The 27,958-nt window shown below is 52.3% G+C and overlaps 1 protein-coding gene and 2 long non-coding RNA genes across 5 annotated transcripts; 2 read left to right on the top strand and 1 right to left on the bottom strand.

Moving 5' to 3' along the window:
* Positions 1-2,024: 2,024 nt before the first annotated feature.
* On the bottom strand, positions 2,025-24,615 carry Il22ra1 (interleukin 22 receptor subunit alpha 1). The gene is made up of 7 exons (XM_021631513.2): positions 24,490-24,615; positions 19,587-19,719; positions 18,634-18,812; positions 15,455-15,630; positions 9,643-9,781; positions 5,717-5,838; positions 2,025-4,611 (listed from the first exon to the last, which is right to left on the bottom strand). Exons 1-7 carry the CDS (start codon positions 24,530-24,532, stop codon positions 3,667-3,669), a joined length of 1,737 nt encoding a protein of 578 aa, XP_021487188.1. The 5' UTR covers positions 24,533-24,615; the 3' UTR covers positions 2,025-3,666.
* Positions 2,179-10,841, top strand: LOC132652966 (uncharacterized). 3 transcript variants are annotated; one of them, XR_009590553.1, is made up of 5 exons: positions 2,179-2,222; positions 2,804-2,948; positions 5,966-6,089; positions 7,129-10,242; positions 10,372-10,841. It is a non-coding gene; the product is annotated as an uncharacterized LOC132652966 (long non-coding RNA). The 3 variants fall into 3 exon arrangements; XR_009590555.1 differs by lacking the exon at positions 2,179-2,222 and having other exon boundaries at positions 2,818-2,948; positions 7,129-7,584; positions 8,080-10,242; XR_009590554.1 differs by lacking the exon at positions 2,179-2,222 and having other exon boundaries at positions 2,846-2,948; positions 5,969-6,089.
* LOC132652967 (uncharacterized) lies at positions 23,612-27,916 on the top strand. The gene is made up of 3 exons (XR_009590556.1): positions 23,612-23,955; positions 25,973-26,123; positions 26,204-27,916. It is a non-coding gene; the product is annotated as an uncharacterized LOC132652967 (long non-coding RNA).
* Positions 27,917-27,958: the final 42 nt, after the last annotated feature.

Raw genomic sequence — 27,958 nt, forward strand, 5'->3', positions numbered from 1 at the left:
CCACCCACAATGGGCTGGGCCCTCCCCTGTCAACTAAGAGAATGCTCTACAGACTTGCCCACAGCCTGATCTTATGGAACCATTTTCTCAACTGTGGCCCCCTTCTCTCAGATGACCTTAGTTTGTGTCAAGTTGACATAGAACTAACCAGCATTCCATAGCGCAGACCGTCCTCCTTGTGTCTTCACGTGACAGAAGAGCTGACAGGCTTAGGACATGCCCACCAACCCCTCATCATGACCTAATTGGGTAAAGACCCCAGCTCTTGACCCAGTGGCACTAGCGCTTAGGTTTCAGCATCTGAGGGCTCTGGAGACAGGGAGTGTAAAGTGTGTGACGAGGAAGCGTGAGGACCTGAGCTGGGCACATGCTTGTAATTTCTGCATTGGGAGGCACATACAGGAGGATTCTGGGAACTTGATGGTCATTTGGGTCAGCCAACCAGTGGGCTCCAGGTTCAACAAGGGATGCTCAGAAAATAAGATAGGGTGATTGAAGAAGACACCTGATGTTGATGCCTGGCTTTCTCCCAGTTGTATGTGCCCACACACACATGTATACACACACACACACACACACACACACACACACATACACGTTTTGAGGGACACCAACATTCCAACCACAGCCGCCTGTCTTGCTGAATGATTGTGAGACTAAATTGTGATCAAAATGCAAAAAATGTTTGCTTCTATTTCCATCTTTCTCCTCTTTCCTTCTCCATTTTATTTGTTCTTTATTTCCCTAGACTTATGACCAAACCAAGGGCTAATGAAGCTCTGTCACCTTTATCAACAATTCAGACTACAACTAGTTTTTTTTTTTTTTTTCCCAGAGAGCAACCCAACTGTCTGTGGCTGATGGTACCGACTTCCGGCTGCAGGGGAGACTTGCCTGCCTTGACGCCTCTTCCCTGCTGGTCTGTGGAGACTGGGTGTACTTGAGTCTCTTCCTGTGCGCCGTGGCTCCACCTTGGCTAATTCTGCTGCTGTCTTTCTTCAGTCACATCATCGGTGAATGCTTCCTGCACTCGCTCCTTTCTCCTTACATCAAAGAAAACTGGGCTGAAGCATCGGGGGCTGAGCATTTGGGACGGGGCCTCAGAGCTCCGACTCTCAGCACAGCCGGGATCTGAAGGAAACAGGACTCTCTCCTCGCCATGCCTGTCTCAGTTTAAAGATGGGGAGGCAGGGGAGGAAGTGTTGACATGAGCTCACAGCCTCTTTGCTCAGGCTGACCCCGACTCAGCAGGGACACAGAAGGACCTGGCCTTTTCGAAAGCTGCAGAAGTTTAGCCTTATTTCAGGGCAGACTCTCAGGCAAGTCCATTCCAGAGGACCTGGGTTCAGTTCCCAGCACCCATCTGGCAGCTCAAAGCTGTCTGTAACTCCAGGGGATCCTACATCTTCACACGCAGGAAAAGCACCAATGCACTGATGCACATGAAATAAAAATAAATAATTTTTTTAAAAAAGAAGAAAAAAATCCATGATGTTTTGAGTAAGTTTACCATTTGAGTTGGCTGCATTCGCAGCTCTCCTTGGCTGCATGCAGCTCGTGGGTTCCGGCGAGGCAGGGGTCTGGGGTCCTCTGGGGAATGCCACGGTCACTGTTTACTCCTGGCTCTGCCTTTCCTTGTTAAGCCTTTCTCTGGGTGGGACGGGGCGCAGTGGACGTGGCTGGAGACTGTCCAGGCTACTGGGTCAGAGCGGTTCTCAGGAAAGCCAAGCTCACCGTGCAGCCCTGGTGGGACAGCCACCAGCCACCCTTGGACAGCCGCTTTCCAGCAGGACCAGTCCAGCTATAGGCCTGGAATGCCAGCGGAGGAATGTGCGTGGTGATCTCGGGGTGGGATGGGGGTCGGGGGTGGGGAGAGTGGAGGGCGGAAGGGTGGGGATGGGGGAGCGGGCTTCTCCTAGACACTCTAGCTTCTCCCTCGTTTTTGTTATGGTTGCCACACACGCACAGCCCTGGAAACTGGCAGCCGGTTTACGGCCTTCCATAAAAGCGCTCTGTAGCCCAGGTTGTACTGACCCGGCCAGAACAGGCCATTCAATTGCTTTTTATTCATAAACAAGGTGAAGGCAGTTAACCTTTGGCCCAGGATACTGGGTCAGTGACCTTGGAGGAAGGTTAAATATTAATGACATACAGATAAGAGCCCCACCTGTCACCATGTGTCATTTAGGGGATCCAGCGGGGAAAAGAAGGGGAAAACACAGGTGAGTAGAGCGGAAGGACAGTGTTCTTCTAAAGGGCCGTGGTGACACAGACAGAGCTTGGTGTTGTGTCTCAGAAATTTGGGGCAACAAGGTGATGGGAGGGCACCTTCCCTCAGGAATCCTTTAGGGCCCCCTTTTCCTTGTGTTCTGCCAGACTCAGCCCCCTTCTCCCCACCCCGCAGAAAAGGTCCTGTGTTTGAGTGTGGCCTCCCCAGCAGGGCCTTGCATAGGCCTGGATAAGGCCCATCTCAGCAGCTGCTGCAATGGGTGCGGCTTCCTGACAGCAGAGAGTCAAAGTTCTTCTCCTTCCTCTGTGCAGGCACAGGGTTAGAGGGCTGGGGTGGTGCCTGGAGGTGGGACAGACAAAAGCCTGTGAGATGGCCTCTGTCCAGACAGCTTCCACCTACAACCTCAAGGAGAAGGCTCTGTGCCATTCCTTGCCTCCGGGCCTGTTTGTAGAAGGCCCTGTCGAGACTCCTCTCGTCTGCCCTAGATAGTCCAGTCCTTGCCTGCATGGCCTCTGTTCCATGAGAAAACACCCATGAACCTGTGTGAACAGAAGGCCCTCCTTGTCTTTCCAGATTGAAAACAACAACAACAACAACAAAAAAAAAAACCTCTCAGCAGGAGACAGTGACGGTCTATCAGACCCTGCCCTGGGTTGCAACAAAGCACTTCCCAGACATTACTGTCATGCTTGGCATAAGGATGGCATCACCTCGTAAGGTATGTGTGATGATCCCTGTTTCATCAGTGAGGTCTGAGCTAATTCACTTGCTTGCTGCCCTACAGATGGTAGAGAAAGACCAGACAGACTGAGATTCCAAAGCTTTTGGGTTCCATGGCTCCGGTGCTTTCCTCGGGACCCCTGCCTCACCTCCTGATGGGTTAACAAGTTATTCCAGGGTGAAGTCTCCCACAGTGGAGCAAAGAAGGGAGCCTTGGCAGGGGCGAACTCTGGCCACACTCTGCCCTGAAGTCTGGCTACTGTGCTACCGATGGCCTTGACGGCCTGTTATGTTTGGTCCCCTAGCTTCCTTCCGGTCCAAGCTCCTCCAGAGAAGGTGGATGAGTCACTCGTGGTTAAACTAGATTTGGGAGCTGGCCAGGAAGCAAGGGAAGAGAGGCAGTCTCCAGCCCAACGTTCTAGGAGCAGAGGGGTGGCACAGGCTCTCCAGGTTTCCCGAATTACCCCACGCTGTCTGTCTTGCCTGCTCGGCCCTGTGGCTCAGGCCATTTGTACATACTGCCTGCCTGTAACTTCTCTAGGGCAGCCCTCACCGTACATTTGTATTCCCACTCAGCGCCCAAATCTCCCTTCCTCTGGCTCTCGCCAGGGCACCCACCTGGGGTTGGGCCTTTAGAGCCTGCAGCTTGGTGGGTGTGGGGTTGTTAGCTGGGTGGGGCAGGAGGAAGCCTAGTTCTTGCTTGCTCTGACCTCCCTTCAGGATTCCCACTGCACAGTCAGGGCCAAGCCTTTGAAAAGACAGTCCAGTTCTGTGGACTGCTCCAGCTCAGAAGCTGGGGAACTGGGGCTCACGGCCTCAGCCCCTGGACCCTCATCCTTCGGACACACGAGGGAGTCCAGCAGGCTCCAGGGACTTGGTCCCTGGTCCAGGGGGGAACATGAAAGGGAATGGGTATTTAAAGGGAGGGAGACAGGGTGGCCCTCAATCTGGACAGAGGACAGGAGGGATAGTGGCTCCTTCAAGTATCGAGGTGTCTCTGGTTCCCCACTGTGCAGTGCATGAAGGTCAGGCCCTCTGTCCGTGCAAAACCCCAGAGGTAGGGGAAGGGACTTTGGTCTCTGTGCTCCCTCCTCAGCCAAGGAGGTGACTTCCTGTAGAGAAAGTTCCCCGGAGACACAGCTTCCAGCAAGTGCGTCTTCCTTGAGCTGACCTTTCGGCTTGAGGTGTTTGGGGTTGGAGAGGACCTCAGCGGTGCAGTCTTTGCCAGGGTCTTCCACACACACAGCATAGGAGGCAGGCCAGCTGTCCAGGATGCCCTGCGGGCTGTAGGTGGGAGGCCGGGTCTTCATCACCTGCTGCGGCGAGTAGACCAGAGTCTTGGCATCAGAGGCGACCTGAGGAGCATAGGAGGGGGGCTGGACCTCGGAGACAGCCTCCGGAGCATAGGACGGTGGGGACAGTGTCTGCTGAGGTGGCACATTGGTTGGCAGGAAGGAGACGTCCGACTGTCCGACGTAGGACACGTCAGGCAGGCTGGGCCGCTGTGCAGCTCTGCGTGGCTCTCTGGGCCCGGACACCACCACTTGGGAGTACTGGATAGGCTGAGCTAGACCGTGGGGGCCGCTGAGGTCCAAGACAGGGATCAGAACATGTTCCTGGATGAAGCGCAGAGGCTGGAAGGTCAGGACACGCTGGACATTCTGTGGGGAGACAAGAATCCACCCTTTAGGGCGTGTCCTGCTTTCCTTCCTTCCTTCTTACATAATGTGATCTTGTGCATGATGTGTGTGCTCATGGGTGCTCGGATGCGCGTGTGGTAAGCACATGCGTGTGCAAGCCAGAGACCAGCATCTTTGGCCATCCTCCATCTTACATATCAAGGCAGGGTGCTGATACGAGCCCAGAGCTCAGCAATTTTGTTGGTCTAACTAGCCATCTTGGCTTGAGAACCTCTGCCTTCAGGGCGCTGGGTGGACTGTCACACCCTCCCAGCGTTTACGTGGGTTCCGGGATCCCAACTCTGCTCCTCATGCTTGCATGGCAAGCGCTTTATCCATTGGGCCATTTCTCCAGCCCCATGATTCCTTCTGTGATATGGCTAGGCGAGGCCTGGCACCGGGGGTCCATTCAAGATGTATGTAACCCACCCCTGCCCATGGAGTTCCCTCCAAATGCACCAGCCTCCGAGGCAGCTCGCGCTAGGGAGGCTGATGCAGGACGATCCTGAGTCTGAGGTTAGCCTGGGCTATGTGGTGAGGCCATGTTGTGAAAAACCAAAGCAAAAAAACCAAAGTAAACAGACACTGTGGTGTCTGTGGTTACACTTGGCAGACTGACTTAGGACCCGCTTGCCCCAGGTGACTGACAGCCCAGGGAAGTAGATGGCCCAGATTTTGGGCTGCCTCAAGGTTGTGGCTTAACACTACTGTGCGGGACTGAGGTGAAAAGGGAGATAGGAAAGATCAGAAGAGGATGCGAGACAGTGGAGAGCCAGGATGGTGACCCTCTGCGAAATGTCCTCTGAGTCCTTCAGATGGGGAGTTGGCTCCAGAGCTCCACTGCTCAGCCCTCGGCGCTCCCCGGGACCTGCATTCCCACCCGGCTGTGATGCTCTCAAGCCGCAGGGCGCCCTGTTCAATCCCTCTGCCAGATCATATGCTTTCTTCAAATGGCCTGGAACCTGCCCGACCACCTTTCTCAACTCAGTCTGCTCTGAGGCAGATCTTGGCCCTGCTCAGGGGCTCCCCTACTCTCTGGGACTTGGAGGATCTCTCTAGCCCCTCTAGCCCCAGGTGTGTGACTCACCAGAGAGTTAGGAGGGACGGGTGGCTTGGTAACGTATTTGTAGCCCAGGTAGCAGAGCAAGCCAATGAGGAAACCTGTGGAGAACAGCACTGCGCCGGAGAAGGAGTAGGCCCATGTCCGATCTGCAGAAGAGGACAGGAGAAGGTGGTGTGAGCTTTGAGGCCTCTGGGCCTGTCCCCCTTGGGTCAGGGTGAATTATTTTTTTCTTCTTTACATGGTGGTCTGCCTGCATATACACCTGCACACCAGAAGAGGGCACCAGATCTCACTATAGATGGCTGTGAGCCACCATGTGGTTGCTGGGAATTGAACTCAGGACCACTGGAAGAGGAGACAGTGCTCTTAACCTCGGAGCCATCTCTCCAGCCCCAGGGTGAGTTCCTCACCATTTTCAAATACAACATGCATTGCTAGGGATGGAGCTCTCTTGGTAGTATGCTTGGCTACCAGTCACAAAGGCCTGGACTCAATAAGGCACTGCACAAATGGGGTGCAGGCCTGGGATCTCAGCACCTGGGAGGCCAGGACAGAAGGACCGGAAGCTCAAGGCAATCCTCGGGTGTAGGCTGAATTCAAGGCTATTCTTGGCTACAGGAAACCCTGCCTTCAAACAAAAGTGAGACACACGGAAAGCCTCTTGTAGGTCTTCAGCATGGTGCCAACTCACATAGTTAGGGCCTCAGCTAGCCGTGGATGACCCAGTCCACACAGCCAGCTCATTCAGACCCCACATCTAGACACTTTCTAGTCAGCCTTTGGGCCAAGAACCTGCACATTAGCCCGTCTTTGCCATCATCAGGAGGGGAGCCTGGTCAGGGAACAGGCTCTGTCACAGGCACGGGGACTCCGAGTCCCTGCTATTCAGAGTGTGGTCCAGAAGGATCTACTACAGTGGTTCTCAATGTGTGGGTCATGAACTCTTTAGAGGTCCAACGACCCTTTCACAGCGGTCACCTGAGAACACCGGAAAACACAGATATTTGCTTCACGATTCATAACAGCAGCAAAACCACAGTTATGAAGTAGCGACGAAATAATTTTATGGTTCGGGGTCCCCACAACACGAGGAACCATATTAAAGGGTTGCAGAATTAGGAGGGTTGAGAACCACTGTTCTAGTGGTCCTGACAGCTCGGTCACTGTTGCTAGGGGCTTTTCCATTAGGTGTGTCAGAGAAGGAGCTTCTGGGAAGAAGGAGGGCAGTGGGCAGGCTGGTCTCCCCATGCCCCCAGCTTGGCTCTCAGGGCCATCTTGCTTCCCTGACAGGAGTCGGAGGGTAGACTCAGGAAGACCTGTGCCCTCTCTCTCAGTGTCTAGTTGAAGGAGCCCGGGAAGGGACCAGGCCTCTGAAAAGTGAGGAAGGCAGAGTACTGACATTTCTTGTCTCTGTGCCTTTTGTTGTCTTGGGACAGGCATGGAGGTTTCCTGGCACAACCTGTCCTGTCATCAGTCTGAGTGGCACTTGTGAAACGCTGGGGAGGCAGAGGCTGGAACAGTGACCAGGTGTTTACATTATCTGTGGTTCTGTTCCCCACCCCCATGTGGAGGCAGGGTGGGGGAGTGATGATGAACCTGAAGACGAGGAACAGCGACACCAGAGTGGCGTATCCTCCCCGCCCTGCAGCCCTCCGGGTCCAACTTCTGTAGTAACAGTTGTCCCGCACGCCCAAACTCTCCCCGAGAATCAGCAGAACACACAAAAGGACAGGGATGTTTTCCTCGTCCAAGCAACAGGGCAGGTGCCCAGAGAGGTCCAGAGACTGGTCAAAGGTCACACAGCTCCTCAGAGGATAAACATGACTGCAGAGCCTATCCCCACAGGCAGTGTACCATCATGCCTCAGTTTCCTCCCTTCTAAAAGAGACAAGGTGAGCCAACTTGGAGACCTCTTCCTCCCACCTAGGTGCTGGGGTGATATTTGGTACCTCCCAGGCATCCCGAGGAAATAAAGCAGGGGATTCTGGGATCTGAGAAGAGGTAAAGCCTAGACTAAGTCTGAGGGCAGGATGGTTTACTCTGGGATGGAAGCTCAGAGTAAGCCCGCAGCAGAAGGAGCTAGCATATACAGGATTGTAAGGTGATGGCTAGAGTCTGGCTTCAGGACCAGCTAACAAAGGCAGCTGGGTTCGCCGACCAGCTGTATGGTCATGGACAAGTTACTTAACCTCTCTGAGCTGGATTTCCTCCTGTGTAAAATGAAGATGATGCTACCAACATTTTTTTTGGGGGGTGGGGGCAGGAATCGTTGTAAAAATTAACTAATATATGCAATCATAGGAATGGACACTTATAAAGCACCTGACAGGTTGGCCACAGAGTGGTGCTCTAGCAGAAGGCCTTTCCTAATGGACTTTGATCTTTAGGGAGAAAGAGCATCTTTAGATCCGTTAGCAAGAAACACCCAAGAAGAGCGAGCTTCAAGTGAAAGCAGCGGCGGCCTCAGGTGAAAAGAGGTATTCGCCTGTCACTTCAGTTCTTAGGAGGCTGAGGCAGGAGGATCAGGAGCCGGAAGCTGGCCTGGGCAACAGAGGGAGACCCTGTCTTAAAACATTACAAAGAAAAAAAAAACATTACAAAGAACCCAAACCCCAACAAAACCTAGTGTGACAGTGCAGGCCAGCTCACCTGAGGACAAGCCTACAGGAAGGAGAGTAAGGAGTGGCCTGCCTGCCTTCCAGAAGCAGGGTGCCTGGGGACAGGTGACCCGTATCTAAGGAGGTTGGGGTGAAGGTCAGAGAGTGCATTATACACGCCCAGCTTGGCACCCTGTGGGTCCAGTTCCTAGCCCGCTGCTTGTCAGGTTCTATTCTGGTGCCCAGGTCCCTCATGAAGGAAGGCCATGCTCCATGCTATCGGCCAGGGCTGGCTGTCCTCCAGCCGTGCCTCCTGCCAGATGATGCCCTGGCATTCAGGCAGAGAAGCCAGGGTCTTGTGGGTTCTGACAGGCTGAACAGGTTTCTGGGTGGAGCTGAAGACAGGGACCATTTTTCATGCAGGGCCGTGTACTGATGTCCAGTTGTCAAACTGAGTTCTGAGGGAGACTACAGTTGGCAGAAGTCAGTTGAACACCATGGTTCGGGTGGGCCCCCGGTCCTCACAGACACCCTTGTCTAATGACGTCACTGCTTTGCTCTGCCTGGCAGTTTGAAGCATCAAAACTTTTCTATGTGTTTGGGAGCATAAGCCTAACCAAAGAACAAATGCTCTCACGGGGCCGGGGCTGTTGTCAGCTTGTTTTCCATTGCTGGGGATGGAACCTCAGACCTTGCCTGCGCTCTGAGGCTGCTACCCTGAGTCCCGCGAATGTGCGAGAGGAATGGGGCATCTCCCTATCGCTATCTCCCTGACTAGATGACTCAGAACTGTTTCCACAGTAATGCGGTGGTTAGAACAGAGTACCCTGGAATTGGGCCTCGTTCCATCCTTCTCTTCCTGTGTGACCTTGGGTAAGTTACATAACCTCTGTGAACCCGAGTTTCATCTCATGGAGAATGAAGGTGATCGAAGCTCCTGCCTCTCAGTGTAGCAGAAATGTGATCCATCCCTATCACCGTTATGGTTCCTCAGCTTTGAAGATACCGAGGATCATTTTACCCTCTCTCTCCACACCCTTGCACACCTCCTCCCCCGTACATGCGCCTTCAGTCGATAATGTATATGTTTGCTTTGCCAGAGTTTACACAAAGCTGGCCAGAGAAAAGAAATTCAGCCTTTGGCCGAGAGCGGTGGTGATTAAACGTTCGCTAAGTAAACCCATTAGACAACTCAGCCGTGGATAAACAAACATCAGTCTTAATATGACACCTCGAATCTCCAAGGGTTCTCAGAGCACCGCCGAGCCTGTCCCCCTGGTTACAGGGAGGGAGGAGTGGGGTCAAGCTGTACCCTCAGGAATCCCCCCACCCCCTGGCCTCTGCTGAACTCACCAGGCAGCGTCTTCACGCGGCACACATAGGGCGCGCTCTTCTTGGACCACAGAGGAACGGAGATCATGATGGACCCAAGGAACTCTGTGTCCGGAGTCAGGCCAAGGAACTCGTATTCTCTCTGTTTGCCTTCGAGGTGCTGAAATGGACAGAGAAGCCAAGATGATTGCACAGACACAGACACACACGCAGACACACAGACACACATAGACATATACATGCACACACGTACCCATGCCCGCATGCACACAGAGCCTTCTCATAGAACCTGGTCTGTCTGTAGCAGCCCACAGATACCAGCTGCTGTGGCAACGACCTGCTTGCCACCATCACCCCGTCTCTCCCCCGCCTCCTCCGTCATTAACCCTGCCTCGACTCTGCATTCCTTTACCCTTCCTGATCTGACCTGATCTCTCCAGCCTGGGCTCTGCAATGGCCCCTTGCTGCTCACTCATCTCTGGTTTGGTTCCTGTCCACCGGCACATTCATCCTGGTGCCACCGTGATCTTTGGAAAAGCTAGATTTACAGCGCGCCTCTCCTCCAAAGCCTCGACTGCTTGGCCTGTATTCACAAGGCAACATCCTGGTCAAATGCCATAGGTTAGCTGCCTGACTCAAGGCTCTGGGGATGCAGGGTCCTGGGCCTCTGGTGAACCCCTGACTTGAGTAAATTGGGGTTCGTTGCCACCTGCTGTCCTACGATGGTGATCACTTGTTCTCTCTCCCCAGGTTTCTCTAACTCCCCTACGTTGGATCCCCCCAACTTGCCTGCCCTGTGCCATCCTTGGTGGGGGATGGGAGTGCTCCTGTCAGCTCCTGCCAACCTCTGGCTGCTTCACCTCTTTCAGCCCCTCAGTTCCATGCAGAATGAACTCTTCACCCATCTTTCTCTCTGGTCACTTTATGATCTTGTCCGGGCCTGTGGCCTCTGTAGTCATTGATGTATGACCCTAAAGGGCTTCCGATGAGCAAAACAAGCCCCTTCTGGGTGTCACCAGGCAAGTACCTCCATACCGCGTGTTCCCAAACCCAGCCCGGCACCCGCCTCCTGTCCTCAAATTCTCTTTATAGCATCCGATTTTCCTCATCTTGGCGGCCCAAGATAGCAAATTCTTCCCTTTAAGTTGCCCCGTCAGGTACATTGGTCATGGTGATGAAAAAGCAATTAATAAAATGATCAAAATGAAAAAAAAAAGGAAGATGACTAAAGATTCTTGAGAGTATATAACAGAAGGAGTGTTGGGAGATGAGGGAGGGATAACAGCTATGGAAGCTTTTAAATATCTTTTATCCTGAGGGCAGATTCCAGCCTTCACTATATGGGGTGGCTGAAGCCTAGAAGCCATGCCATCTTTCTGGCTGGAATAACCAGAGGACAGAATTTGGGGTGACCATGGAAGCTGCAAAATGAGGGGCAAGCCACAGAAGGGAGCACTGTGTGGACTCAGCCTTAAAACACGAATCACACGCACGAGGAAGCCTCTAAGCCTAAATATAAAGACCGAATGGGGATGTCAGAGGGTGACGGTCAGCCCAGTTAATGGCCTGCTAACACAGCACAGAAAGTTGGGCATGGTGGTGGAGACAGGAGAATTGCTGCCTGTCTGAGGCTAACCTTAGCTACATAATGAGTTCCAGGCTAGCCTGGGCTACCATGGGAGACTTTGTTACAAACAAATAAACAACAAAACCCAACCCCCAAAGAACGAAAGACGAATCCACACCCTTTGGAGGTTATAACACAACCCAGAGTCACTTCAACTCGGCTTTCATAACATGCAGGGTACATTACAAAACCTACAAGGAAAAGCAAAAAGTCGTGACTCCCCCAACATGACCAGAACGTTGGGCTTAACATCCAATTATTGTGAACCAGCTGTGAAACTGTGTTCAAGGAAGTAAAAGAAAATCCGTGTAATGGGTGAACGAGGGCAGGCAAGATGGCTCAGCAAGTAAAAGTGCTTGCCACCAAACCTGGGGAATCTGAGTTCAATCCTCAGGACCCACCCGGAGGAAGAAGAAGACAAACTCCTACAAGCTGTCCTCTGACCTCTGTACTTGTGCACCTTTTACACATATACACTCACAGAAAACAAAAAAATATACAAAATATAGTTCATTAATAAGAAATCTCAATAGCGTATGGTGAATATGAATATTGGAACCTTCAGAACTGAGCAATACAATCTCTGATTTAAAAAAAAATGCAGAATGGTCTTAACAGTCATTTGGGAAGGAGGGAAGGCAGAAAACCTAAAGACGAATGGATGGGATGAAGCGAGCAAAGAGGAGGCTGGTGTGCCACGCTGTGGTGTTCTGGGAACCTCTGAACTCTGCACATTAAAAGGGTGAATTTAAGGCCTCCCCTTCTCTGAGGAGAAAGGGAGGAGGCCAAGGGGAAGGGGAGGGGAGAGGGAGGAAGGAGAGGAGCGAGGGGAAGCTGCAAACGGAATGTAAAGTAAGTAAGTAAATAAATAAATAAATGGGGGGTGGTAGTGAATTTAGTGTAGCAGAGGTGGTCCACGCCTTTACTCCCAGCACTCAGGAGGCAGAGGCAGGCAGATCTCTGAGTTCAAGGCCAGCCTGGTCTTCAGAGTGAGTTCCAGGACAGCCAGGGCTACAGAGAGAAACCCTGTCTTGAAAAACAAGACAAACAATGGAACAAATGGGTGACTTTAGCTCTGGGCATGTGACCTGCTGGTAAGGTGCTCGCCCAGCGCTTGCAAGGCTCCGGGTTTGATTCCACACATTACAAAAATGGAAAGAAAAGGATGAGGTTTTATGGCATATAAATCGCCTTTCAATGAAAAAGGCCTGTCAGGTGGCTCAGTCGGTAAAGGTGCCTGCCTCCAAGGCTGACGGCCTGGGTTCAAACCCAAGGCAACCAACTCCTGCGAGACGTTCTCTGACCTCCACACATGCGCTGTGGTGCGTGGATGCTGACACACGTGCACACATACGCAAAATAAATCTTAAAAGAGAACCTCTGTCGGAAGAGTGTCTGTGGAGACGCATTTTCCAAGTAAAGACATAGGCTAAAGGGAAATGACTAAAAAGCGCCAGGGCTGGATAGATAGTTTAGACATTAAAGGCTAAGGTTTACAACCAAAACTTCAAGAGCGAGCTTCCCAGGACCGCTGTCAGAGCCCGTCTCTCCAGCGTCCCTCTGGGGGCTGAAGAGATGGTTCCGCAGTTAAGAGCACTCACTAATGGTACAGAGGATCCAGGTTCCAGTCTTAGCACCCACATGATGGCTTGCAGCCATCCGTAACCCCAGTCCCGGGGCATCTGATGCCCTCTTCTGACCTCTGAGGGCACTGAGCATGTGTGTGGCACACGGACATATATGCAATCAAAACACTCATACACATACAAATCTTTAAATATATTATATATTCAATATATAATATATTTGTGTTATATATATATATATATATATATATATATATATACACACACACACACATACACTATAGGGAAACTGGAGCGACATCAGCTAGAAGAACAGCACACACACACACACACACACACCTGCATATCAGGAAGGACACAGCTGGCAGGAACGCCACTCGCCTCCACTATCTAGGTGGTGTTTGTAGAACATGCTAACTTATCTCTACCCCACTCCTCCAAACACGCTTGCTTTATTTGGAAGCCAAGCAGATGGCAGGCCGTAAAACAAACCTTCATGAGCTTGAAAGGTCCGATTCAGATAGAGCCGGCTCACGGACCACAGGCTGAATTAAATTAAAAATAATCAAGAATCATAAAACCTTTAGTCCGATCCCAAATATTTATCAGGAGCAGCAGCTTTGATGGCCGCTCGCTGTTTCCATGACCACCGCAGCAGCTTAGAATTTCTCCACCACCAGCACCTCAGGTCTCTACAGCACGGTCCTAGCAGGGTCCTCAAGCTTGTGTCCCACGGTCCCTTCACACCTGAGGAAGGGGGAGGGAGGAGCCCCCCTGGGTGGGTCACTAAAGCCCAGGTCTCAGACAGGCAACTGTGAGCATCTGAGCCAATGGGGAGGGACCTCCTGACAGTCTCCACAGCTTGATTGACTTGAGAGCCACCTGGGTGTGTCTGCCAGGGGTGTCCAGAGAAGGTGGCTAGCTAGTGTTCTGGCCCAGTGAATACATCAGTCCCCTGATGGACTCGTAATCTGATGGCCTGGCTAGGAAGGGGTGAGGGGTTAGAGGGTGGGCTTCTGGAGGAAGTGGGTCACCGATGTGTGTCCTTGGAGCCCGACTCTTGCCATGGCCTCTTCTCTAGTTCCCTGCCTGTGTTTCCTGCTTCCATGAGCTGTACTCCTCGGCCCTGCCTCACCCCTCCTGCCTTGCCATCTGACATCTCTGAGACTCCAAGCCGAAAGGGAATCTTTCATCCCCGAAGCTGTTTCTGCCAGGCATTTGGTCATGGCGATAAGAAAACTAGCACAGAGCTCCCGGGAACCGCTTAGAGCAAATACCCTGGGAGGTTCCGATGTCACCGGTCCAAGGCAAGAAAATGGCCTCATGTGGCCTCACGATCCACCAGAGCGGCCAGCTTTGTGCATTTGGAAAACACTGGAACATGCTCCTGCTTCTTTCTCATGGTGCAACAACAGGGGCCCGCCAGGGTAAGTTAAGCTTTGAGCTCATCTGCGTGGCTGGACCGCCCCGGGGCTCCGTATTCTCATCTGGAGGATGGAGACGCCACCTCCGCCTCACGGAGCTCTGATGAAGACGTGACATCCTCGCATGCCGCAGAAAGTGGCATCGGCATCCCAGAACTTCCCACAAGGCCCTTAGGTCGAGCTGAGAGGTCACGCTGCCTCGCCTGCTTTGATTCTCGTGTTAACCCCTCCCCCACCCGCTAGGTCATAAACTCTCTGAGGGAGTTTTCAGAAGCCCGGAGGAGGAAATCGGCAGTCACCCCACTGAGTCACAGATTAATGGCACCCGCTGGGGAACGGACAAGAGCAGATCATTTGCATGTTGCTGGACAGCTGTGTCAGGCTGTAGGGACCCATCTTGAACCATGCCCGGCATGGTTTCCGCAAACACTGAGGCTTACTCTAGAGGCTGCCTCCAGGATTTTAATTCTCTCTCTCCACACACAGGCTAGAGTGGTGCCAAATCTGCCGCGTGAGAATGGTCCCGACTTCCTGATCCCCTCGCTTCCACCTCTGATCTGGGACTATAGGCATGCAGCGCCATGCTCGGTTTCTGTGGTTTCGGGAATCAAATCCGGGGCCTTGCACGAGCTAGGCAAGCACTCCACTAACAGAGCTACAGCTGCAGCCCCAGGCGCCAACACTTCCTACAGAGATGACTGGGGATAGTAACAGAGATATCTTGCTCTCTGGGATGTTGGAGGATGTTAGGCAAAAACCAATAAAGCTTGCTGAACCAGGCACAGGGACACATGCCTGTTAATACCTGCACCGAGGCAGGAGGATTGCTAGGAGTTGTAGTGAGCTCCAGACCAGCTTGGATCACGGTATTACTCTGCCTCAAACAAACAAACACCAACAAACACCAACCAATGTACTAAACAAAAAGAATCATGAAAAATTCTCATGGTATGGAAGAGAAGCTTGGCTCTGTAAGACTTGCCAGAGCCTTGAACATGCTACTGTCTCCGTGAGCCTACAGAGGGAGGTCATGGCTCATAACCACACACACCCCCCAGCATCCCGGGAGTCCCCACATTTTTTGGGGGGTGGGGGGAGTGTCACTATGTAACACATCACTTTTGCTAAAAGCAGCTCAATGTGTTTGGGAGGGAATGGGGTTCCCAAGGAGGGCTGTGGGTGTGGCCTATATTTACCATTTGGTAGGTGTGGTTGACGTGGAGTTCTAAGCGGTAGAACAGGTCGTGGAAAATCTGCTCCAGGGTCAGCCGGTGGCCATCTTCCGAGAGGACGGGCGTGAGTGCGGGGTGGATCAGCATCTGAATGGACCTCACTTTGGGGATACAGGTCACTTCAGGTGGTTTGATGGTAGCTAGAAAGGGGAGAGAGAAAAGCCCAGAATGCTTTGGGGAGCAGCAGCTAACTCAGCAAGTGAACAGAGGCCTTTGGGTGACTGGCATCCGAGAACGAGGCTGCCCAGGGCTGACAGAGGGCAGAAGGGAGGTGCTGGGTAGGAAGGGCACTAGACCTGAGTGGTGATGTCCTTAGCTCTGTCTCGTGCACCCCAGCGTGAGTGTGTCTTGAACACCCTTTTCCTTAGTCTGCTGCAGTGACAACTTTAGGGGTGTCAGTGGCTGAGGAGTCCAGACAGAGTCTAAATAACTCTGGGCCCAGTGCTATTGCTTCTGCTCCCAAGACTGCTCTCTTGAGATGGAATTTTCCAAATGACCTTCACTGATACAAATACCTTAAAAAGTGTGTGTGTGTGTGTGTGTGTTTACATGTGAAGGTCAGAGGAAGATGTTGGGTTTATTCTATGTGCATGGATGTTGTGCCTCCATGTCTGTCTGTGTACTACATGTGTGCCTGGTTGGCCAAGGAGTCAAAGAGAGCTTCCCCGGAACTGAGTTAAGATGGTTGTGAGCTGCCCTGTGGGTGCTTGGATTTGAGCCTGAGTTCTCTGCAAGAGCAAGTGCTCTTGGCTGCTGAGCTAGCCCACAGTCAGGGTGTTGGAATGTCTCCTCTCCCTGGACTGGAAGCTCACTGTGTCAGCGAGGCTGGCTTGACCACTGAGCTCCTAGGCTCTCCCTGTCTCTGCACTGCAGGGATGGGGATACAGACAAGTCTAAGCATGCTGACAACTTTTATTTTCATTTTTTTTCCCACGAGTGCAGGGATTCAAACTCCTCATAATTATACAGCAAGAGCTGATTGAGCCAGGCCCCCAGTCCCTGCATACCTTTTTGACGTTATGATGGTTGCTGAGGCTCTTTTCTCCATGACAATGTAAGCATACAAAAATCCTGCTTCCAATTTCAGGAATTTGTGCACTCTACTTGGCCCAAATCTAATTTGTACAAGTCTGACAATGATTTGTTGCCCTCTAAGATAGAACATCCTAGCCAGAGAATGTTTACTCCAATTAACTTGAAAAGTGGAGCTAGGGCTGGCGAGATGGCTCGGTGGGTAAGGGTGCTTGCCACAAGCCTAATAACTGGAGTTTAACCCATGGAACCCACACGACAGAAAGAAAGAACTAACTCCAGAAAGTTGTCTTCTGATCTAAACACACAAAGACATTCACACACAGACACACTGACACACACACACACACACACACAGACACACACACACGTATAAATAAATAATAAATGTAAAAAAGAAATCTTAAAGAAAGAAGAAAAATGGAGATAAATGTCCTCAAAAAGGAGAGGGAATTAGGATTCCACCATAGAATGAGTTGTTTCATAGCAATGGAAGATCAGGCTGCAGAAAATGCTTCATAGCATGGCAAAGTTCCCGGCAGTACTATATGAAAAAAGAAATTCTAAAACAAGAATGTGGCACCAGGTCAGGAGGCTGAGGAGAACTGGTCATCAGATTGGCCTGTGTGCACGTCTGTGGGGCGTTTTCTTGATGGCCAAGTGATGGAGGAGGGTCAGCCCACTGTGGGTAGACTCATTTCTAGGCAGGCAGGCCTGGGCTGCAAGGGAGCCTGTGAACAAGTCAGAAGGCAGCTTCCCTCCATGGCTTCTGCCCTGTGTCCCACAATGATAAACTGTGATGGAATGAGTAAGCCCTAGACAAGCCCTTCCCTGTCTTTTGGTCAGTGTTTATCACAGCAACAGAAACCAAACTAGGACATTACTATTTTGAGATTAGCCTGGGCTACAAAGTGACATCCAGGTCAGGTAAGGCTACAAACAAGAGCCTGTCTCAAAACACAGGGAATTATGACTTCATAAGTCAGTCAACACCACCACCTGCCTAGCTTGTATAGAGTCTGGCCTCTGCTATTCATTCATTCATTCATTCCTTCATTCAGCAGTCATGTATGGAGCCTCTTCTGTGTTCCAAGCATTCTGCTAATGGCTGGGAACCCAGTGGGTCCCTCAGACTATCCTGGAGCTCACGTCTTTGTCAGGGAGCTTGAGAATGCACATATTAAACAAACACAGTCTTTGACAGCTGTGAGCTGAGCTGTGACGACATGAACAGTACACAGGGTCTGTCCCTGACTGTGGGAATCCTCGCCGATGCATAAACCCATTGTCTTAGTTCACTGCGTAGAGTGGCCCAGTACTGTGCTCAACCTAAGCACGCCCTCTGTACACGGTTCTCAGAGAATGCCTGACACTGTGTAAGTGCTGGGTAAGCAGCTGTGCCTTCCATGTCACCCAGAGAGTAAGGGTAAGAAGAGTGTGGACAGACTCAATGCAGATGCAGTATCTCCCCAGATAGTTTTCATTTGTTTTTTTTGTTGAATGAGAGGACCACTGGGAATAGAGAATACATAAGGATAGAGAATAAACAACAGTCTCAGCTGGCTTTGACCGGCTGAGATCAGGTGGTCAGGGCTGGAGTCAGGGACTCTCTTTGGAATCTGTGTTGCGCTCAGCCACCAGACCTGGGGGGCAGTGCAGGCCCTGAGGCTGGGGCAGGCAGAGAATGAGACCCGCTGAATACAGAGTGTTTCTCCTGAGGACTAGGCCAGGCAGGGCCTGCAGGGCCGGCAGGGCCACGGGGAGGAACTGGATCTTCTCTAAGATTCGCCAGCAAGGGAGGAGGTGGCGGGCTTTACATCCTAAGAGGATGGGTAGGGCACCAGACAGCGGAGACATGGAGGAGGCATCCTGGCAGGGGTTGGGGGCTGGGCCACCCTCTGACCTAGGAACTTCCATGTAGACTTAGAGAAAAAGAAACGACCCCTGGCCTGGGGACACCTTCTTTCGAAAGCCACATCCCCAACTTGCCCAGATGCAGAGAGCTGCTGGGTCCCCTCCACTCCAGAAGGCCTGAGGGCTCACCCCCACCACACCCCAGAGGGGCCTGCCAGCCTCTGCCCTCCCCCTGGATGTGCAGGCCCCCTGCTTACTGTGCTGCCATGAGCTGAAGCGGTCAGTCATCTTGGTGACTGGCGGGCCCCCCGGGCTGAAAGCCGTGACCTTGGCGTAATAGAACTCGGTGTGGTTTCGGGTCTCCATCGTCAGGTTGCAGGACTTCTGGGTGATCCGCTGGCAGCCCGCCTTGGCCAGCCACGCTTTCTCCCCGTACCTACGGGCGAGGGCAGGCACGGTGCAGTGAGTGCACGGCTCTGCTGGGCCTGTGGTTTACTCAGTGTTGAAGCCCTCTGTCTGTGAGGACGCTGAGGTCGAATCTCACAATGGTCCTTCTAGGTGTGTGTGTGTGTGTGTGTGTGTGTGTGCATTGTTCTAAAGGGAGGAAGCTTTGCTCGGAGGAGGAAACTGTGCCCAGTGGTTTGAAGCGGGCACGCGATGGGCTACACAGAACCCTGTGAGCTGGAGCCTGTATTCTGTGCTCCTTGCCACCTCCCTGCCCTTTCACAACCCCGTGAGCCCTTCTTGACAGGTGAGGAGACCGAGGCTCAGAGCTGGGGAGTGGATTGCCGCATTTGCCAGTGGCAGGACGGAGAAGGATCCAGCTGGAGCCGGACGCAGGCAGAAGGCGTAGGGGCAGTGTCCGTGGACCCAACTCACCCTCGACAGTCCGTTATCACTACTTTATCGCACAGAGGGTGCATGCTAGTGACGTCATCGGACTCCGTTTGAGAGCCTGTGACGGGCATAGTGTCATTACACACACTCTACAAACGGTGAAACTGAGGTCAGGCTTCCCTGACCGCCCACGGCTATATGGTTGGATCAGGCTCTCACACTCGGAGGCTATTTAACTGTATTGTTAACTTGAATTGTATCTTCCCTCCATGAGGGCGATGTCAAAGGTCAGCGCTCTCTCTGTGTGGGGACTTTCGGAGGTGCTGGCTGCAGAGTGGGGTCGGGAGGGGGTCGGGCGGGGTGAGATACCTGCCTCTTATACTCCACGCTGTAGACCGTGCCAGGGGTGCCAGCTGGCTCACCATCCCACGTCAAGATGTTTTCAAAGTTGCTGGACTGGAATTTCACGTGTTGAAGGAGCCCAGATGTGTCCTCAGCAGTACGAGCTGCAGGAGAGAGTGAGCAGGTGAGTTTGTAGACTGTGGGCTCCCTGCCTTCAAGGAGAGGGGCACCTCATTCTCCAGCGCCCCTCTCTGCTCTCACCCACGTCTCCCTTCCCACCCAGCGAGCGTGGTTTTCGCTCCATGACATCCACCATTTAAGTGTTCTGGTTAATGTCTTCTGAGACCCTTCCCACCCCTGTGCAGCTGTCAGTACCACCCAATTCTAGAACATTTTCCGTATCCACAAAAGAAATTGTACATTGGTGGTCACAGCCCATTCCTCTTTTGCCAACCCCCAGTTCCTGGCTAGCACAAATCTGTTTTGTTTCTGTTAGGATTCCCCAATTCTGGAAGCTTTCGTTCATTTAACATCGTGGCCTCTCTCCCCCCCCCCCCCCCGCCCCGCACGTCTGGCTTCTTTCATTCAGCAGGTTTCCTAGTTTCATCCACAGCATGCATTAGTATTTGTTTCTTTTTTTTTTTTTAAGACTGGATAATATTTCACAGTATGATATACCACATTTTGCTTATCTATCATCAGTTGATGGACATTTGGATTTCAGCTTTTTCCCCCCACTATTTTGAATAATGCTGATGTGACCATTTGTGTCAAAAAAAAAAAAATAAGTGAACATGTAGTTCCAGTTCTCTTGGGTATGCATACAGAGTGGACATAATTGTGTATATAGTTCTCTTGGGTTCACATCTTGGTAGGTCAATCTTTAACTTTCTCCCTTCCTTCTCTACCTTCCTACCCCTCTTCCTCCCTCCCTCCTTCATTTCTTCCTCCCTTCCTTCCTTTCTCTAGCTCCAGTCTGCAGTGCTGAGGATGGAACCCAGGGCATTGTTTCCGTGAGTTCTCTGCTGCCGAGCTCTAGCCTCCCTTTATTCTTAACTTTCCAGGCAATTACCAAGACATTTCCTAAACTGGCTACAGTGTATAAAATCTGGCCCCGCCCCTTCTCAGCAGTGGCTGAGCTGTCAGATGTCTTTACATCCTTGTGAAAACTTAACTGCCTCCCACTCACTTTTTATTTTATTTAAAAAAAAATAATTTATTTAATTTTATTCTCTGTGCATTGGTATGAAGGTGTCAGAACTGGAGGCACAGACAGTTGTGAGCTGCCATGTGGGTGCTGGGAATTGAACCCGGGTCCTTTGGAAGAGCAGACAGTGCTCTTAACCACTGAGCCATCTCCCCAGCCCCTCCCACTCACTCTTTTAAAATACATAATTTGAAAAGAAAACACAATATAAATATATAATTTGGGCTGGAGAGATGGCTCAGCTGTTAAAGGGTGGGCTCACAACCAAAAATGTAAACCTATGTAATTTATTTTTTGTTCATTGGTGTTTCGCCTTCATGTATGTCAGTGTGACAGTGTTACGTTACTGGGGTCACAGACAGTTGTGAGCTTGACATGTGGATGCTGGGATTTGAACCTGGGTCCTCTGCAAGAGAAGCCAGGGCTCTTAACTGCTGAGCCACCTCTCTCAGCCATTCACTTTTTTAGCACTCAGGTTGGCACTCTTAATCTTATTTTAGAATTCTCCAGGAAAAAGCCCCAAGACGGCACACGTCTGGAGTCAATCGCTTCACACGGTGGTGGAAAAGGTCTGGTGGACTCTGGCGAATTCTTTCCACACCAGTCCCTGCCTCCCAGCCATTTTGCCTCCTTAGATGGCAAAGATGCCCTCTACACTCAGACCTTGCAGGGGCAGATGCTGACGTACGGCCAGGGTCAGTCACCACGGGGGAAATCCTTAGAGCAATTTGATCTTGTTTCCTCAAGTCTACAACACGGACAACTTGACTTACTTAGCAACGGACAAAGCCAACAACAGCAGCAGCTGACGGGCAGGAAGGGCGTGCCGGCTGCCAGCCACCGGCTCATCCCTCTCCACTGAACATGCACCCTGTCTAGACGGTGACAGCTGCTGTCCCCATTTCATGAATGAGAAAACCGAGGCTTGCCCGGGGCTGTTGACCAGGGCAAAAGGTAGCATTTGACAGGGTCCCAGGGCCACACGGGCTGCACGCCTGAGCAGTGTGACAAGGCCTGTGAAGGTGACCAGCACTTTGTAGGACTCCTGTCTGTCCCGAGAGGGCTGGAAAGGCAGGAGAGTGTGTGGGGAGGAGCACCCTCCTCCTCCTCGAAGGGGAGGTGTCAGTGGTCTAAGCCCTGGCAGGGGACCAGTTCAAGGAAGACAGGAGGAGAGAGGAGGACAGAAGACAGTCTTTAAGGAATTTACAACAGGGGCTGGGCATAGCTCAGAGATAAGCGTTCGGCTTAATACGCAAGAGGCCCTGGCTTCAACTCCCAGCACCCAAACCCCCAAGCCCAAAGCAAAACAGAACCTGTCTGCCAGCTGTTGCTTCTAGCCCAGACTTTTGCTCAGGCTACCTCAGCTTTAGACGAGGAGAGGGCTGGACAGGCCTGTCCCTAGGGTGACCAGGGAGGGGCTTGCTGTCTCTGAAGCAAAGCCCCTGTCAGTAAAGAGCCCAGGATTGGCAGAACCCTTCCCTCAGTCCAGACCTGGCCTGTGGTGAAGAGGAAGGGGCAGATGACAGCAGCAGAGCTGTCCCTGACTCTGAACATGCTCAGGACAGCCTGGTTGGCGAGGGTGGGAAAGAGACAGGTGCAGAGCTTTGAGGGAAGACCTTGAGCGAGAACACATGTCTTTGATGTGTTTCCACTTTCCTCCTCCACACTTGACCACAGCCCCCGGCAGACGGAGGGTCTCGGGGGAGGATAGCCATTCCTGCAGTCCAAATCTACAGGGATCTGGGGGCTGCAGGGGCGAGGGTGGGCAGAAGAGGAGAAGAGCCCACCCCTGCTGCTGCAGGTCTCTGGGCTACACCTCCCTCAATGTGGGCAATGCTCCCTCAATGCTGGGGCAGCAGCTGTGGCAATCTTCCTTAGAGCCCACGCCGTGAGGCCTTGGGGGCAGCGTTTCAGTGTCCCACTGTCTTTACCTAATGTGGTGGCTGAGACGCTGAGCCCCAAGATGTGAATACCATTCTGCTTGTTGGATCCCTGGGCAGTTCTGAGGCCGTTTCTAGAGATCTCTGCTGGGCCTGGGTCTCAAGCTGGGGAAGAAAGACCAGCAGAAGGAACACAGACTTGAGCAGTGGCTTCTGGGTGGACATGGGGGTGAGCCCCGGGGCAGGAGAGAGCAGATTTGGTTGGGGTCTGTCTGGGTGAGCTTAACCTCCACTCCTGTGGGTTAGACTCTGCTGCAGAGCAGTCCCAGGTAGGACGTCTGGGCTAGGAAGGGCTGGGGTTGAGGCTTGCGTACCCCAATAAAAGAATCGAAGGGAGGCAGGGGTGGGAGGCATTTTAGCGGGCTAGGCAAACCTGGCGGAGCCCCCCCTAACTTAGGGGACTAACGAGGCTTCTCTCTCTTCTTCTCTCCCTCCTAAAATCCATCTGCTTTTCCCGCCTGTGTCATTCCTGCACTTCCTGGTTGAAAGTCTACATTGTGAAACCCGGGAAGGAAGGAGCTGTGTGGCGGTGAGTCTGGTTGTCTGGCCACTTTATAAAAGACAGGTTTCACATCTGGGTGGAAAAACAATGTATCAGCGGCTGTGGGAGCTGGGAAAAACGGACAACCAACGTCCACCGTGACCTGGGGCCAGCCTGAGGGCTGGGCTGGGAGCCTGAGTCTTCGGCTGATGCTAGGACCTGCCTCCTCAGGGCTCCTTTCTGAGCCCCTCATCCAAATGGGTCAGGCCACCCATGGCTCCACACCACAGCCTTTGGGACCTGAAAGAACATGCTTTGGAGAATTTGGGAGCTGCAGCTGTATGTAATCTCCACAGCCTGTCACAGGCTGGATTGCGAAGGAAGCGCTGGTACTAAGGGCTGGGGCCGGAGCAGCTCTCTCTCTCTCTCTCTCTCTCTCTCTCTCTCTCTCTCTCTCTCTCTAGACAGGATTTCTCTGTGTAGCCTCGGCTGTCTTGGAACTAGCTCTGTAGACCAAGCTGGCCTCAAACTCACAGAATCCAGCTGCCTCTGCCTCCCGAGTGCTGGGATTGAAGGCATTTACAGTTGCCACCACCACCAGGCTGCAGGTCTGTCTCTTTAGGGACCCTATTCTGCACTGAGCAAGACGGTCATCCATAGACGCTTGGACCACTTCCTTCCCTCACGCCTGAGCTCTGACTTCTGAGCGAGAATCCCTGGAATCCATTCCAGGAGAACAGATGAAGCCTGCATCTCATGCGTAGGTCTCAAGGTAGGAAACCCAAAGTTCACCCGATTGCACCTCACGGCAACAGTCCTTAGTCTCATTTGCATGGGTACCTGGCGCATTAGTACAGCCCACCTTGTCCCTCTAGGAGGAAAGTTCTTTTACTGATCCAAACAGAAGGGTCTGTGGAGACACGGGTGAAGACAGTGGTCTAGCCCCAGCTTTGGCTAGCCTGTTGCCCTTCCTTCGTGAGAAGAATGAGGTGGTACCCCTTCTCCCCAGGCCAAGACTTCACCTATCAAGGGGTGAGGACTCAGCACCCCCAGTTCAGACAGCTGGTCAATGTCTGTGTACTCGAAGGTCAAGTGAGTCCCTTCGGGAAGCCGGGGTCTGGGGTACTCTATCATCTTCTCCGGCTACCTGGAGCAGCTCATCCTGTCTCCAGGAAAACCCAGCGGGCACCCAGTCTAGTGCCAGCAGGGAAGAAAATGAAACCGGCTTTTATGAGGCTCATGGGGCACGAGGAGGCAACTGTGCTCCCTGGCTGTTGGGGTGGGGGACAGGTAAAGAAGCACTCACCGGCCAGGGATCCCACAGCTAGGATGGTCAGTAGTGTCCTCATCGGCTCCCGCCAGGGCCCCTTTGGGTCTCAGCTCTGGACCCTGCACAGAGGCTGGGCTATGTGTGAAGACTTGCCGATTTGGCAGCTGGCTCCGCCCGGCGCAGGGCGGAGAGAGGAGAAGCAGAGTAAGATCTGGGCCCGTGGGGGCAGGGGTACAAAGGTGCCTAGCTGGGTGCTGAGGAATTCCAGGGCCTGGGTGAGATCCAAGGGAGGTTCCTTTCTTGAGGCTCTGCAGCAGAAGGGCTTGTTTATCTGGTCTGGTGACTGATTCATCCCAAGGCCCCTGCTGGTGGATCAGCCTGCTGAGGAGGTGGGAAAGGCAAAGCCCAAATGCAATCTTATCAGGGAGCTATTAGCACGAACCAAAGCCAGCCCCTGGTGCGTATCTTCTGTCCTAATAATTCCATTACAAGAGGATTTATCCTGAGAAGGACAGGACATGAGAGGGGACAAGTCAGAGTGTACCTTCAGCAACGACTTCTTGGCTTGATTCTGCCTGGAGGAAAGGCAGGGAGACCCGATGCCTCCTTTCCTGCACCTACCCTGTCCCCCCAGGCTGCAGAGGGTGACTGGAACAGCCTCCTCCTGGCAAGGCTGCTGAGCTAGGAAGCCCAGGCAATCTTAAGCTTGAATCTTTAGTGAAGAATCTACTAAAAAGCTGGGGGAAACTGGAGTGGAGATGACTTAGTGGGTTCGGGCCCCCAGAACCTGAGTGATGCTGGAGGGCCGTGCAGTTCCAGCATCCGGAATCCCAGCACTCCTGTGGATGGGGTGAAGGCAGAGACAGGGGCATTCCTGGAAACGGGTAGTCCTGCCAGCCTGAGTATGAAGCAGTGAGCAGCAAGCAATGTCTTCTCCAAGAAGACGGAAGCATTTTCTGATGCTGATGCTGGGATTGCCCTCTAACCTCCACGTATGTGTCTGCCCCCAGTCACGCAAACACACACAGGCCTACACACACTCACACAAACACACACAGGCCCACACACAGAGAAAGGTAGCAGAGAGGAGGCCAAAATCTGGCAGCACCACAGGACTGTAGATTGGGGCAGTGAAGATGGAAACTGCTCCCCAGCCCTCTTCACCTCTGAGGGGCTTCCTGTGACATCTGTGCTCACGGACATGAAGACGGACTTCATGCTAACAAGGGCGTGAGTGTTTAAGACATGTTTTTCTCCTTCTTGCTGGCCCCTGGAGAGGATGGGAGAAGTCTATTTGGGCTAGGTTTAGGGCGCACATGAGAAAGGACCCCGCCCTGGAGCACATTTGTCCGGCCTCGCTGTCAAATGCAGGCCAGGCCAAGGGCTCTACCCACCTCACATGAGAACATGGTCAGTTACATTGAGCCGGGCCCTTGAGGTAACCGGTGTTTTAGATGGAATGGGCTCTGATACATGAGAATTTGTGCTTAATTTTTTTCTGTGTTATAACCGTTAACAGCGGAACCGCTGCTGAGGTTCATCTAACCCCAGAGCCAGGTTTACGCTATCCATCATGCATAGAAAATGTATTTCTCAGACTTGCAAGCTGGCTTCTGATAGGCGGAGCCCACGGGAGGCATGGAGGCATGCTGGAGAGCTGGAGAAGCCGGGTATGTCTCACCTACTGTGACCCCATTGAGAGGCGGCTGTGTCTCCTCTGGGGCTCTTTCAACCTTGTTTTTATTTCCAGCCCCATCGCACGGCCAGTCCTTGTACCGTCCTGATTTGTCTTCTTTGCTGTGATAACTACCATGGCTAAAGGGAAGAAATGGATTCATTTAGCTCACAGCTTAGTTCCTCACGGAGGGAAGCAAGACGGGAACTCATTCAGGGCAGGAACCTGGAGGCAGGAGCTGACACAGACGCCGTGGAGGAGCGCTGCTTACTGATTTTCTTCACATGGCCTGCTTAGCCTGCTTTCTTATACCACCCAGGACCACCCGCCGTCCAGGGGTGACGCTGCCTACAGTGAGCTGGGCCCTCTCATCCCAGCTATTCGTGAAGAAACTGCTCTTTGGGACAATCTGATGGAGTTATTTTCTTGCCTGAGGTTGTCTCCTCTCGAATGATCCTACTTTATATCAGGTTGACAAAAACAAAGAAACAAAAACCATAACCCCCCCCCAAAAAAAATAAACCTCACACACACAAAAAAGAAAAAAAACGACTGAACAGCTCAGGTACCATTGAGCCTTCGTTTTCCCAGCAGGTGAGAGGGCTGAAGAGCGCTGTGCTGCAGGCAGGCTGGCCGCCTCCCAGTTATGACTGGGCCCACAGTCTCTCACTTGGGAACCAAGTCCTTTGTAGTACCTTTGGGAATGGAGCCTGGTGGAGAAAGGGGCTTTAATGATTTTGGTGACAAGCTAGAATGGAAAGACTCTACCTAGAGGGCTGGCTACAAGGTGCCAAGAAGAGATTCATGGTGAGAGGAGACAGGTGGACCTTGGACCAAGGTGACTGGCCCAGAGGACAAACTGCAGCCACACCAGATTTGTGGAACAGAAAGCCTTTCCTTGGGGTTTCTGGGGTGCAGGAGAGGAAGGAATCTGATGAGAGTCCTCCAGCTCTGATTGTCTAGGTCTCTGCAGGAAGGAGGGGAGGAGTCCCATCCGTTGTCAGCTTGACACAGCCTAGAATATTCCAAGGGAGTCTCAGTGGAAGGATCGCCCAGATCAGACTGGCCTGCAGCCATGCCTGTGGGAGATGGTTTTGGTTGATGATGGCCAAGCCCACGGTGGGCAGCGCCATCCCCGGTCAAGGGGGGATGGATGCTGTGGGGAAAGCTAGCTGAGCATGAGCCAGTGAGCAAGCCAATCAGGACTTTAGTGATGGACTGTGACCTGGAAGTGTAAGCTGAAACTGAAAGGGTTAGACTAACTTTGTTACCTATATGTCTTCTAAAGCCTATAGTTTTGAGTTTTAGGTCCAGGTTAAGCTAAAGCCTCTTAGTACCTTTCCAGAGAGTGAAGGAATGTGACCCTATTTGTGAGGACAGATATAAAAAAGGGCAAGCAAGCAATGACCTTCACTCAGCAAAAGAAGGACCCTTGTCCTTGAGATAGCGTTTCTTAGCAACAAACCTAGACTTCTTCTGAGTAGCTTTTGACCTCTGGCCAAGAGCCTGCAGCCCTAATCTTCAAGGATGAGCTAACCACCCCCACCTTAAAGTGCAGCTGCATCCACACTTGGCAGGACTGGCCAAGCTTGAGCACCTAAGACTAACCAATTATCTTACTTTATAGCTTCCTCATCCAATCCTAAATTGCCAAAACTAAAACTTCAAATTTCCCGCAATTTTTCTTTTAAAAACCTAAAGGCCTTTGTCTCCCGGTGCCACTCTTTGCTGACAAGCAGGGGTGACCCCGTTGTACAATGGTTAATAAACCTCTTGCTTTTGCAACAAGTCTTGGTCTGGGGGAGTTTCTGGGAAGGGCGCGATTGAACT

This window comes from Meriones unguiculatus, chromosome 3 (assembly GCF_030254825.1).
Source record: "Meriones unguiculatus strain TT.TT164.6M chromosome 3, Bangor_MerUng_6.1, whole genome shotgun sequence".
NCBI lineage: Eukaryota > Metazoa > Chordata > Mammalia > Rodentia > Muridae > Meriones > Meriones unguiculatus.